The 13,829-nt window shown below is 41.0% G+C and overlaps 1 protein-coding gene across 3 annotated transcripts in view; it reads left to right on the top strand.

The window, feature by feature from the left end:
• The first annotated feature begins 5,550 nt into the window (after window positions 1-5,550).
• Window positions 5,551-13,829, top strand: part of LOC135101968 (allantoinase-like) — a 14,317-nt gene continuing 6,038 nt past the window's right edge. Inside the window, exons 1-4 of one of the 3 annotated variants that reach the window (XM_064006484.1) lie at window positions 5,551-5,568; window positions 11,764-11,918; window positions 12,244-12,395; window positions 12,508-12,614. In XM_064006484.1, the coding sequence (XP_063862554.1) occupies window positions 11,778-11,918; window positions 12,244-12,395; window positions 12,508-12,614 (400 nt within the window). In that variant the 5' untranslated portion in view covers window positions 5,551-5,568; window positions 11,764-11,777. Of the gene's footprint in view, window positions 5,569-5,651; window positions 5,794-11,763; window positions 11,919-12,243; window positions 12,396-12,507; window positions 12,615-13,829 lie in introns of those variants that run through there. The other 2 variants (XM_064006482.1, XM_064006483.1) reach the window with 2 other exon arrangements.

Here is a 13,829-nt window from a genome sequence, read left to right as displayed (position 1 = left end):
GATGTTTGATTGGCTCTCTTCTTAGGGTGAAAGGCATTATGTTGTGTTCATGCTGTGGTGTTTGTTGTGATGAGTGCAAGGCAGATAAGTTACAGTGATATCATTCCATCATAGATCTTCATATGTCAGTCTTGAATGATGATCCATGTATGTGAATTTTAAAACATGAAACTTCCAGAATGCCATAGGAAAATTCATCAAGGGAGGCAATGAATAATTGTCTTTTCACAGCCATTGTGGTGGTATCCCTTATCTTCAGCCCATGGCTTCTAGCTTCTCTTTGTAGTTGGACTCTAATCCGACAATTATGGCAAGGCAGCTGAAGGGAAGCAGTGAGGATGCCACTACTGTGGCTGTGAAAAGATAATTTTTCACTGCCTTGCTTGATGAATTTTCATATGAGGTTCTGGAACTTTTGTGCTTTCTAATTTACATCTTTAGCTATATGGACACCACTGAAGCCCAACATGTTTAGATCTGTGATTGAATGATATCATTGTGACTTGTCTGCCTTGTACTCATCACTACAAATACCACAGCATGAAGAGAACATCTCCAGACACAATGAATACTGACTCTGGAAATTAATACTGGTCATTGTTGTTATGGCTGGCCATGAGTGAGGAGGAAAGATGCACTTGAGATGCCAATAAGTCAATTTGTCCCTGCCTATTTTTAGGGTTGCTGTGAGCCTTTAAGTAAAATGTGTTCCCCAAGCAGCATGTGCCGGAAGATCAGCCTTCACTGACTGTAGGTTATGATAAATTATAAAGGACATCCACTCAAATTTGATGCCATTGAAAAAATCTATTGCCTTTCTGTTACATTTCAGTGGGATGAACCCATAAACATAACAATTTTCCTATTTGGAAAGGTCTTATTATAAAGTCAACACAAAATAGAGTTGCTTTAAGCCCAGACCACATGTATCTTTGAGTAAGGTACATTAGGATGTTTGCACATGGTGGTACCCTAATGAACAGACTCATTTCACAGATGTGGGGACAACAGATTACTGAGTGATGACTCACATGTACAGCTTATGCTGTCTTCAGATAAACTTCACAGCATGTGGGATTATGTGAGTGGTGTATGGAAACTTATTTTTAAGTTTCATTAAACTCCCAGTGTTTAGTGACTCAAACAAATAAGCACTTGTTTGAGGCATTTTAAGCTCCAGTTATTCTGTTATTAAAAGGAAATGACCTGTTCTGTAGCTTATTTATACAACCCTTAATCCACTGAGGATTTGGCTCAGAAAAACCATGAAAAGTATTTAATAATAAACAAGTGCATTAGAAAATTTGCACACCTATTTTAGCAAGTTTGCATTGATAGTGTCAAGACATGCACTTCTGGTCATCTGTAACACTGATGAGTGAGAGGAGTGTGAGGAGTAAGGAATCTGTGGAATCTGTATAATGGTGAAGTTCCTAATAGGAGAGAAATGCCACTCAGAAGATGGAAAGATAGGTCAAAGAAGTACCTGTGTGAAAGAGAAGCTAGTAGGTCTTTAACAAGCAAGGCTGTGGACATAGTGTAGGAGATTCCTTGCTATGACCACTTCCATTGGGGAACCTTTCCAGAGGGAATGAGAGGTTCAGAGATAGAGAAATATTAGATAGCTAGGTGTGTATGTCACTGGTTAGTGGGCAGCTGATGGTAACACAAACTGAATGTCAATACTTCCCTGTAGAAGTACCTGATGTATATATGCATGAAGCTGATTTTAAATAAACTGTGTACAGTACAGTATGCTCATGAGTTCTATATTTATTTTCTTTTGGAAAATGACTCAGAATTGCTGAATTGCACAGCTGGAGTAATATATTAACATGTTGAAATATTTGTTGTTTGCTTAATTTGACAAGTGCTTGTTTAATTTAATTTAATTTATTTTATTTTTTACAGTATTTTTTACAGTATTTCCATTATCAGCAATCTTGACAAAAATGCTCATGACATCACTAATGCTCAACTGACTGAACGACTAACATGTTTAAATGTCCACCTAAGCTGCCAGGTAGGAATGAGGATGGTGAGGATGCAATGCCACTATCAGTGAGCTAAGTATTCAACGACAGGGTTGCTGTGCACACATCTTAAGAAGAATATTGTACTCTAACTCAAGACTGCCAACTAAATGAATATAGAGCAATATAATGAGAACTGTACTCTTGTGTGTCCCAAGTGAAGGACGAGGAGATGCAGTTGCCTGCTGCAGGGCAACCTGTATGATGACTAGGACATGTCAAAGACAGTTCCCCTTGACATAAAAGCAATGTTTTAATAAAATCATTCTTAGCAGGAATAGAAGTTTGTCATAATAATAATAATAATAATAATAATAATAATAATAATAATAATAATAATAATAATAATAATAATAATATTATTATTATTATTATTATTATTATTATTATTATTATTATTATTATTATTATTATTATTATTGTATTCTTGTGTGGTAAAGGAAGGCATTGCTTTTGAATGAATGTAGTATTAGAAAAATGAAAAATTGATGCAGATGTTGACAACAAATATTTGGAGTTGCAGAAATTGTGAAAAATTGGTACAAACTTTGAGAACAGGAATATTTTGAGCTCACTACAAAACTTGTGAGTCATGAATCTTGAGTGGCTTGTAGGTAACAAGACCACTGTGCAATAAACGTTGGAAAATTTGCCACTGCTGGAAAGATGGTGTCTTCAAGTGCGCTTATCCCACCAGCTAAATTGAAGTAAACCACAGAAACATTTTGATTCAATGTTTTCTTGATTCTTTACTCTTTAACACCTGGAATGTGGACATTTTGATTTTGGCGGCTATACAATTTGCACTCCATCCAAGGAATTAAATATTGTAAGAAAAGAGGAGTACAAAATACTTAGTGTTACTCTAAAATATGATATTACATTATGTATTGAAAATTTGTTTAAGTAAAGCATTAGATATGAGGAAATAGTTTAGTAAGCACAGCTCTGACAGAAAGCTGAAAGAGAAAATTACATAAATTAATTGTTAGGACTGGTATTAGATAAACACTAAATGATATTTCTTGTGATATCGTAATCAGCCTTATGGAGACTCATACTAAGTATTATATAAGAAGGTATCCTGTCATAAGTGTACAGTTGTAAAAATAGTGTGAAATGTCAAGTGCATCATAAGCCTGTGATAATGAGGAATGTATATTTTGTTTCTCCTTTACAGTATGCATTATATAAAGGAAAATAAACTGTGAAATGCAAGGTTATTTGTGGCTTATCTTAAAATGACCTGATTATGTCTGTAATTAAGTCTCTCATTGACATTGTGGCTTATAATCTGAAGCCAGTCTCCTGAAGGAGATGTGAATTTCATAATGTCTTAGGAAGTTTTCATAACTTTTAATAATGGTTCACTGAATTTTCAGATTACTTTTCTTTAACACAGCGGCCCAGATGCAGTAATTTCAGATTAATCGTAAGGCGTGCTTGCTGAATATCCATATGTCACATCATCGTTGCGTGTCAGCGATACGATACGGTGCAACAGGGTTATGCATCCACTTGTTGCATATCCGCGTATCATAATTGCGTGGTGCAAGTGTAATTCAGTTTCTTTCTGACTTTAGTAATGTATTCATATGTGCAGTTGTGCGAATCAACAGTTGGCTGTGGATTCGTACAATTTTATGCATTATAATACAATCATAAATAACGAGAATTGTATTGGTAATAACATATTGTACTGGTAGTACAATACGTTGGACAAAACCATTTTCTTTTTTTGTTTTGTCAGGTTTTTACAATACATCTTGATTCTACAGTCACTGCTGAGTCTGATGGTGCCAACCAAAACTGGCTATCCCGTATATGAAGTAAGTTATAACATATAATACGCGCATTTTGGGAGTTCGAGCTCGGGCTGTAGTGATGTGGTGATAGTTGCGCGAGTTACGAGGCAGAAACCTTCGCTCACATGCAGGTAAGTCGAAATATGCAAACGACGACGAAACGGTGGATCTGACGAAGAAATGTCATAAAATATGAAAGATCCACCGTCAAAGGTTACTAACTAGGAGGTGTTTGCGAGACTGAAATCGCAATTTTTACATGTGATGGACACCAAAAGGTGCTTCTGGCCAAATCATCGTTGTACCCTCCAGGGGGCCAGGCGGAGCGGTGGGTTGTAGAGATGTGCGGCAATTAGAACCCCCAGCGGGAGCGAGACCGGGGGAATAACGGAGTTGGTGGGTTTCAAAACTGGTAGTACAATATGTTGGACAAAATATTTCATTTGAACATGGGATTTCATTGGGAGTTGCGAGACTCCATACCTCTTCAGAACAGCATCAGAGACCGTTTCAGAAACAACGAGACTTTGCAGAGCAGTTAAAATCACACACACACACACACACACACACACACCAGAATCATTACTGATGTAACATACATATATCTTGTATTATATGCCTTGAACAGTATGTAATACAAGTATGTAATAAAAAGAACGTTTAGTAGTAATAAAACGGTAGTAGTAATAAAACGGCGATGAAATTCTGCTTGACTTGATCACTTTCCCTCAACAGAAGGCTGTGCGCCATGAGTGTCTCGTTTTCCTATACCACTAATTATCAACAAGTGTGCCGCGGCATGCTGGTTTGCCATAAAGCAACTACAGATGTGCCATGGGAATTCGAGAAGGAAAATTGATCTTCCTTCAAACAACGTGCATATAGCTAATGTGACATTTAAGAGTATTACAGTAATGTGTCACGGCTTAATGCCAATGAATTTAATCAATTGTGAATCTATATTGTAACCTATCCTTAAAAATAACTAATATGAAGGATTATTAACACTTATTTATTCCAGTTTTAAATACTGGTGGTGTGGCTCATCCATTTAGCGCCTAGTTTGGTGTGTCTTGAGAGGAAAAGGTTAAAAACCACAGTTCTATACTGATATATCTAAGAGGTATAATTTATATTTACGCAATACAACAGTGCTCTATTATCGGACAGGACATGTGGGTGGTTTCAGTATTTCAGCATGTCATCACGATGGTGGCAATAGTGACAACCAGGTGGAGAAAACTGGAATGTGTACGATTTGGATGACTTTCATCTCCATTGAAGAAAGACTACTATAAATGATGAAAGATTTAAGGAAGGTCTAAGAAATACTATGGAAGTATAAAGTATCTAAGATATCTACTTGGACTACTAGAAATTTACCTAAATGCGAAGAAAACGGTAGTGTGGTAGTGGAACAAAAAGGGCAATCAAAACGTGTGATACCATAATCGTTGATGGTCTCGCTGGTTGCACAATTATCAGAGTTGTGATCTTGTTCTGTTCTATCCGATACCAGAGCACTGTTGTATTGAGTAAATGTAAATTATACAATCTTAGACTTAGCCTCTCTTAGTCACCATGTCGCCGCGACAAGGTGACTCCCCTCGGCGGAGAGAGAGAGAAAGAGAGAGAGAGAGAGAGTCACCAAAGCATATAAGTTCATTATCCTCCAGCAAATGTGCATCACACAGCAACACGACACATTGGCGGGATGATTTGATTCTGAGGTAAACATGTATGACTGCAGCTCATACACATTCACATCAGTGTAAGATAACTTCATATATAAAAGCCCAACGTGGCAACATCTCCATTGACCTTGGAGAGTTGGAGAGTAGGGAGCAGATAGACACTGAGATTCAGCAGCAGAGTGTACCATCCACCTCGAGGAAGTAAGCAGCCTGGGAGAGACGTGTGAGCGTGTGGTAGCATCGTGGGACCGTCAATTTACAGTGAGTGTTGTGATGGAGTGATGGAATGATGGTAAACAAACCTGCCCATGACGACGTTCACCGCGTCTTGCTATACATAATTAGTAAGATGCAGGTGCGGCCTCCATGATTTGTGCTTACTTTATTTCTGTGATGAGAATGTTGAATGGTAAATGGCACAAAACAAAAGGGAGCAAGAAAATGTATGAAGGCACTTGTTGCTCTGCGTACGTTCTAATGATGCCACGTATCATTAGAAAGATTTTTGTGTTGCTGAAGTAGAAGCAAGGTTTCATAGTGCGTTCTCTAAGCTTTAATGATTCTATAATTGCACTAAATGCCACAGATGCGTCGTCACTTGCGAGCCAGGCCATGTGGTGCTGATGCATAACTTCTTGATATTATATTAGCGCAAACGAGATAACTGACACCCACGAGTTGATCTTGCAATGTTTTGGGAACACACACACACACACACACACACACACACACGGTTAATCTGGATATCGCGTCCGTGTTACCTACAAGCACGAAACTCGCATGTCATGGAGAAGGGTTCCGTGACCTTGCCGTTATTGTGAAGAAATTAGGGGGCACGTGTCTAGTATGGCTGTAATAGCAGTCAGAAGTGAGGCGGATGCCAGTATGTAGGGAGAGGGAAGAACTGGGTGGCCTTGTGGAAGTTTTGGTTTCTCTGCGCCGTAACCACTCGTTGCTATACGTCACGAAGCACGAAGCTCCGCTGTGTTTTTCGAAAATCTGAGGTTCATCTGTGACGCTGTGGCAGTAGGTATTACCAGCATCCATAACATAGCGGATTACATCTCGAAGAAATGCCCAATGCCAGTAAAACACGAATCGAATGCGATTTATTACTAGAACGAACGTAACAGTAATATGCATATACCAGCATGTCATTAGAGTTCAGTGAACCATAGCGAACAAATGAACAGTGAACAACAGTGAACGAAATGAACAATACGCAGGAACAACTCCGACTGACGCTACTCTCATTTCCACTAAAATATTTCTATGCGCTAGAGCAGGGTTCTTCAAAGTACGGGTTGGGATCCAATACTGGGTCGCAAGCTCTTGTTCATTGGGTCGCCACATCATAAACAGATATATGAACAACAGTTCAAATGTAGTAATATGTGTGTGTGTGTGTGTGTGTGTGTGTGTGTGTGTGTGTGAATTAGTTTCCATATGAAAGGTATGTCCAATGATTAGACATACTGAGTCCTGAAGGAAGTATATAAAATCAAACTGGGTTGTTATGAAAAAAAAAAGTTTGAAGAACACTGCGTTAGAGAACATTCTGGTGCATTATACAATATTTCTTGTTACCGCCGAGCGGGTGAAAGAAGTTGTTGTTGAGCAAGCGTATGCTAAATAACATGTTCTGTGTTATGAGAGTTAAAGTGAACTACTATATTAAGTTCTGGTGCTATAAAAGTTAAGTAAGTGATGGGAGTATAATCACCAGCTGTGTCGCCTCACAAGTTTTTTTTTTTTTTTTTGTATGTAGGAGGGACACCGGCCAAGGGCAACAAAAATCTAGTAAAAAAAAAAAGCCCACTGAGATGCCGGTCCCGAATAGGGTCCGAAGTGGTGGTAAAAAATTGAAGGATAAGTGTCTTGAAACCTCCCTCTTGAAGGAGTTCAAGTCATAGGAAGGTGGAAATACAGAAGCAGAAAGGGAGTTCCAGAGTATACCAGAGAAGGGGATGAATGACTGGGAATACTGGTTTACTCTTGCGTTAGAGAGGTGGATAAAATAGGGATGAGAAAAAGAAGAGTCTTGCGCAGCGAGGCCGCGGGAGGAGGCATGCAGTTAGCAAGATCAGAAGAGCAATTAGCATGAAAATAACGGTGGAAGATGCAACATTCCGACGATAAGAAAGAGGCTGAAGACAGTCAGTTAGAGGAGAGGAATTAATGAGACGAAAAACTTTTGGTTCCACCCTGCCTAAAAGAGCGGTATGAGTGGAACCGCCCCAGACATGTGAAGCATACTCCATACATGGACGTATAAGACCCCTGTACAGAGTTAACAGCTGGGAGCGGGGAGATGAGAAAATTTGATGGAGACGTCTCAGAATGCCTAGCTTCATCGAAACTGTTTTAGCTAGAGATGAAATGTGAAATTTCCAGTTTAGATTATAAGACAAGGACAGACCGAGGATGTTCAGTGTAGAAGAGGGGTGTCATTAAAGAAGAGGAGATAGTTGTCTGGAAGATTGTGTCGAGTTGATAGGTGGAGGAATCGAGTTTTGAGGCAATGAACAATACCAAGTTTGCTCTGCCCCAATCAAAAATTTTAGAAAGATCAGAAGTCAGGCGTTCTGTGGCTTCCCTGCTTGAACTGTCTACTTCCTGAAGGGTTGGACGTCTGTGAAAAGACGTGGAAAAGTGAAAGGTGGTATCATCAGCGTAAGAGTGGATAGGGCAAAAGAAGTTTGGTTTAAAAGATCATTGATGAATAATAGGAAGAGAGTGGGTAACAGGATAGAACTCTGAGGACCACCACTGTTAATAAATTTAGGAGAAGAACAGTGACCGTCTACCACAGCAGCAATAGAACGGTCAGAAAGGAAACTTGAGATGAAGTTACAGAGAGAAGGATAGAAGCCGTAGGAGGGTAGTTTGGAAATCAAAACTTTGTGCCAGACTCTATCAAAAGCTTTTGATATGTCTAAGGCAACAGCAAAAGTTTTACCCAAATCTCTAAAAGAGGATGACCAAGACTCAGTAAGGAAAGCCAGAAGACCACCAGTAGAGCGACCTTGACGGAACCCATACTGGCGAACAGGTTGTGAAGTGATAGATGTTTAAGAATCTTCCTGTTGAGGATAGATTCAAAAACTTTAGATAGGCAGGAAATTAAAGCAATAGGACGGTAGTTTGAGGGATTAGAATGGTTACTCTTTTTAGGAATAGGCTGAATGTGGGCAAACTTCCAGTAAGAAGGAAAGGTAGATGTTGACAGACAAAATTGAAAGAGTTTGACTAGGCAAGGTGCGAGCACGGAGGCGCAGTTTCGGAGAACAATAGGAGGGACCCCATCAGGTCCATAAGGCTTCCGAGGGTTTAAACCAGCGAGGGCATGGAAAACATCATTGCGAAGGATTTTAATAGGTAGCATGAAGTAGTCAGAGGGTGGAGGAGATGGAGGAACAAGCCCTGAATCGTCCAAGATAGAGTTTTTAGGAAAGGTCTGAGCGAAGAGTTCAGTTTTAGAGATAAACGTGATAGCAGTGGTGCCATCTAGTTGAAATAAAGGAGGGAAAGAAGAAGCAAAGTTATTGGAGATGTTTTTGGCTAGATGCCAGAAGTCACGAGGGGAGTTAGATCTTGAAAGATTTTGACACTTTCTATTAATGAAGGAGTTTTTGGCTAGTTGGAGAACAGACATGGTTCCGGACCGAAATATAAAGTGCATGAGATTCTGGTAATGGAACGCTCGAGTGTCTTTTGTGGGCCACCTCTCTATCATGTATAGCACGAGAACAGGCAGTATTAAACCAAGGTTTGGAAGGTTAAGGTTGAGAAAAAAAGTGAGGGATGTATGCCTCCATGCCAAACACTTTCACCTCTGTTATGCGCTCAGCACACAAAGACGGGTCTCTATTATGGAAGCTGTAGTCATTCCAAGGAAAATCAGCAAAATACCTCCTCAGGTCCCCCCAACTAGCAGAGGTAAAACACCAGAGGCACCTCCGCTTAGGGGGATCCTGATGACGGATTGGAGCGATAGGACAAGATACAGATATGAGATTATGATTGGAGGAGTCCAACGGAGAACAGAGGGTAACAGTATAAGCAGAAGGAATTAAAGGTTAGGAAAAGGTCAAGAATGTTGGAATTATCTCCAAGACGGTCAGGAATACGAGTAGGGTGTTGCACCAGTTGCTCTAGGTCATGGAGGATAGCAAAGTTGAAGACTAGTTCACCAGGATGGTCAGTGAAGGGAGAGGAAAGCCAAAGCTGGTGGTGAACATTGAAGTCTCCAAGAATGGAGACCTCAGCAAAAGGAGAGAGAGTCAGAATGTGCTCCAATTTGGAAGTTAAGTAGTCAAAGAATTTCTTATAGTCAGAGGAGTTAGGTGAGAGGTATACAACACAGATAAATTTAGTTCGAGAGTGACTCTGTAGTCGTAGCCAGATGGTGGAAAACTCAAAAGATTCAAGAGCGTAGGCACGAGAGCAGGTTAAGTCACTGCGCACATAAACACAACATCCAGCTTTGGACTGAAAATGAGGATAGAGAAAGTAGGAGGGAACAGAAAAGTGGCTACTGTTAATTCCCCCAGACACCTGTGTTTCAGTGAGGAAAAGAAGATGAGGTTTATTAGAGGAGAGGTGGTGTTCCACAGATTGAAAATTAGATCTAAGACCGCGAATGTTGCAGAAATTAATGAAGAAAAAGTTGAGGGGGTGTTAAGACACTTAGGGTCGATACCAGAAGAGCAGTCCGACCTGGGGACATTTGTGGTCCCCTACTCAGATGGAGACTCCGAGGCTGGTGTAGGAGTCGCCATGATTTTGAATTATGAGTGAAGGGTATGTGTGTAATTAGGTGCTTATAGTTTTGTGTGAAGGAAGAGAGTTGTCTTTAGAGGACAGGCTGTGACTTTCCTCTTGTCTTGTGAAACACAAAGAAAAACGTCCAGTGAGGTCTCAGCTGGGTTTAATGATAAGTTCACAGCACCCCCTGATCCAGTGCTTTAGACCTCACTGGGAGTAATTATCGTTTCGGCATGTGGTGAGAGACTAATATGTGAGTAACACTAAGGAAACTGAGTTAGAGTAGAGATTAAGGAATCTGAATCCATTATAGTAGTTCATTGCAGTAGTGAAGTTGTGTGAGAGGAACTAGCTCAGCTGTAGAGAGGTAGTGAGGGTTCTGTTTACGTGGTAAAGTTGATGACATGGCGCGTAGGGTAGATAAGGCACAGAGGGATCTCTGTACAGGAATGGGTCACCCGGGGTCGCATATCTGGCCTAGCGGTCGCAGAAAATGGCGGATTGTGCCCAGTCTCCAGTAAAGCTCATGTTTAGGGATGAACTATCGCTGACCTAAGGGTAACATGGGCAGGCGTGCGGCACCGAGGGCCAGCAGGGACGAAGCCCGGAGGGACAGATTCCTTTGTACCGCCACCGCGTTCAAGTGTGACTACTCCAGGAAAGATCGGGACCACTACAATACAAACGCAGGTGTTGCTTAGTGATAGGCCTCCTTAAGACCTGAAGCACGTGAGTTCCACATCTCTATTACGACGGGTCGATTGCCTTAATTAGCATAATCCATGATTAGTGATGGATCATGTTGATACAGTATTTAATGGTTAGTAGTGCTACGTACGTCTTATGTTTATTATGTATATCTTCAGGTTTGACCGAATGCAATAAACGATTAGCGTCACCGTGTGGGTCTAAAATCCTTTAGTTGCCTTCGGGCAGCTACGCTTGTCCTTACCTCATTGTTGTGGCGCTAACGTTAATCAGTTATAATCAATCAATCGCTCGCTTCGCAATGTCGGCAAACTCTATTACAGGATCCCTTTATATGGAAACATATTGGTCTGACTTCAATTGAATTGTGAAATAAAAACGACAAAATTATAAAATTTGATTTGACAAAATACACTTCGCTCTGTGCCTTTTCAGACGTCATCCATGGCAGTAATATGGATATTTATTATGTTATTTTGCATAAATGTGTATATGGTGATGCTTTTGACTGGGATTGCCACCTCAGTAGAATTTTTTCGCTCTTTTTGTTGTCCTTGGTCAATGTTGTCCTTACATAATATATATATATATATATATATATATATATATATATATATATATATATATATATATATATATATATATATATATATATATATATAGATAGATAGATAGATAGATAGATAGATAGATACTGGAAGATGCTCCTTTATACTTCCACTCACTTTTTTTTTTATTCTTTTTTTTTTTTTTTAGGTTGTCCTCTTACAATGGAGGGTGTGAGTGTGTTCATCAGCTCATCCGTGGTGTTCCCGGAGGAGACCTGTCCCGCTGTGATCCAAGTGAAGGATGGCAGGATCCACCACATCGCGAGGTACTCCACCGACGCCTCCTCCTTCCCCAGCCGCCAGGTAGTGCCCGTCACTGTCTCCCGATGTGATGCGCATCGGTAACATTCCCTCCATGGCTCGGCTTAGTTATTTCCTGCCCCCATTACAGTGAAGAAATGGCTAACATTGATCATACAGATAGAAAAGTATAATTATAATTTAAACACACACACACACACACACACACACACACACACACACACACACACACACACACACACACACACACACACACACACACACACACACACAGTTAGTTAGTTTATTGACCACAAAGGTTTACAACGTATAAAAACATGACATGACAACGTATAAAAACCGACATGACAACACGAGCCTGGTGCAGGTGGTGGACTGCGGCGACTTGGTGCTGATGCCTGGCGTGGTGGACTCTCACGTGCACGTCAACGAGCCGGGACGCACCGCCTGGGAGGGCTACAACACAGCCACGCGGGCGGCGGTGGCGGGCGGCGTCACCACAATTGTTGACATGCCACTGTGAGTGATTAATCTCTTTTAATGACTTTTATTATAATGAAATGCATTAATAGTTCACTGAGGCGTTTCAGTAGTGGGTGTTGGAGCGGGTCCTAAAGGGTGTGGTTTGCAGGAACTCTATTCCGCCCACGACGACTATGGGGGCGTGGGAAGCCAAGATGAAGGCGGCACGAGGGCAGTGTTGGGCTGACGTGGGCTTCTGGGGCGGCGTGATTCCTGGTGAGTGTCAGGAGGCCAGTGCGTCTGTATCAGTCTCAACAATTACTATTATTTTATATATGTGTATATTCATTATTTCGTATATTCATCCCACGTGTACCATGGTCAGCCAGTCTATTCTAAATTAACCTCCTCGTCCTTCTCTACCTCTCAAGGGAATTTCACACCCACTTCCAATCCTTAGGGAAAACACCTGTGTACATGTGTTCGTTCTGAGTCTTCCTTCCTGGTCATTTCTCCTCCTTCTCTACCTCTCAAGAGAATTTCACATCCACTTCCAGTCCTTAGGGAAAACATCTGCGTTCGTCCTCCTTCTTTACCTCTCAAGGGAATTTCACACTCACATCCAGTCTTAAGGGAAAACACCTGCGATCCATTTAGTTCAGATAAATACAGTCCTCTTGGTAGCGAGCTCTCTGTCAGAGTCAGAGTCTCGGTCAAAGTCGTAGCTCAGCCAGAGTCTCAGTTAGTCTGTCACCCAGTCACGAGCAGTCAAGTCTTGGCCTCTCACTCAGTTCCGCTCAGTCACAGTCAGTCTTGAGAGACGCTGCTCGGTCATCATTCATATCACTTCAGAGAGAGAGAGAGAGAGAGAGAGAGAGAGAGAGAGAGAGAGAGAGAGAGAGAGAGAGAGAGAGAGAGAGAGAGCAGTCAATCGTCACATTATAATTTCGTCTCGAATCCAGTGTGTACAAACTACTATTAAATCAAGAATAACTCTCATCATTGTGTATTTTACTTGCACACATCAACTATATCAACTTAATACCCACGACTTCCAAGCTACCAGAATCACCGCCTCACTACCGGTCCTCCACGCTGCCAACACATCAAGCATCATCATCAACTGGGCAAGTGATATCATCTAAACCCAGAACAACAGTGGCAGCAGTAATTCGAGACACGTCTGCTTGGCGTCTCTCCAGTGGAAAGATTCATGTTTCATTGTTATGTGGTATTAATTCAATTGTGCTTCTTATTTTTACAGTTAGGCAAGCAATGCCACCGTGTGTATAAGTTTGTCTGTCTGTCTGTTTATCTTTCTGCATGTATATGTTTGTCTTTTCTATGTATGTATGTGTGTAGGTATGGTTGCATATCTCTCTCTCTCTCTCTCTCTCTCTCTCTCTCTCTCTCTCTCTCTCTCTCTCTCTCTCTCTCTCTCTCTCTCTCTCTCTCTTCTCATGTGGCGCATTAACGTACTGCTGCCATTCA

The sequence above is a fragment of the Scylla paramamosain genome, chromosome 7 (genome assembly GCF_035594125.1).
Source record: "Scylla paramamosain isolate STU-SP2022 chromosome 7, ASM3559412v1, whole genome shotgun sequence".
Lineage (NCBI taxonomy): Eukaryota > Metazoa > Arthropoda > Malacostraca > Decapoda > Portunidae > Scylla > Scylla paramamosain.
This window is presented reverse-complemented; position numbering and strand designations above follow the sequence as displayed.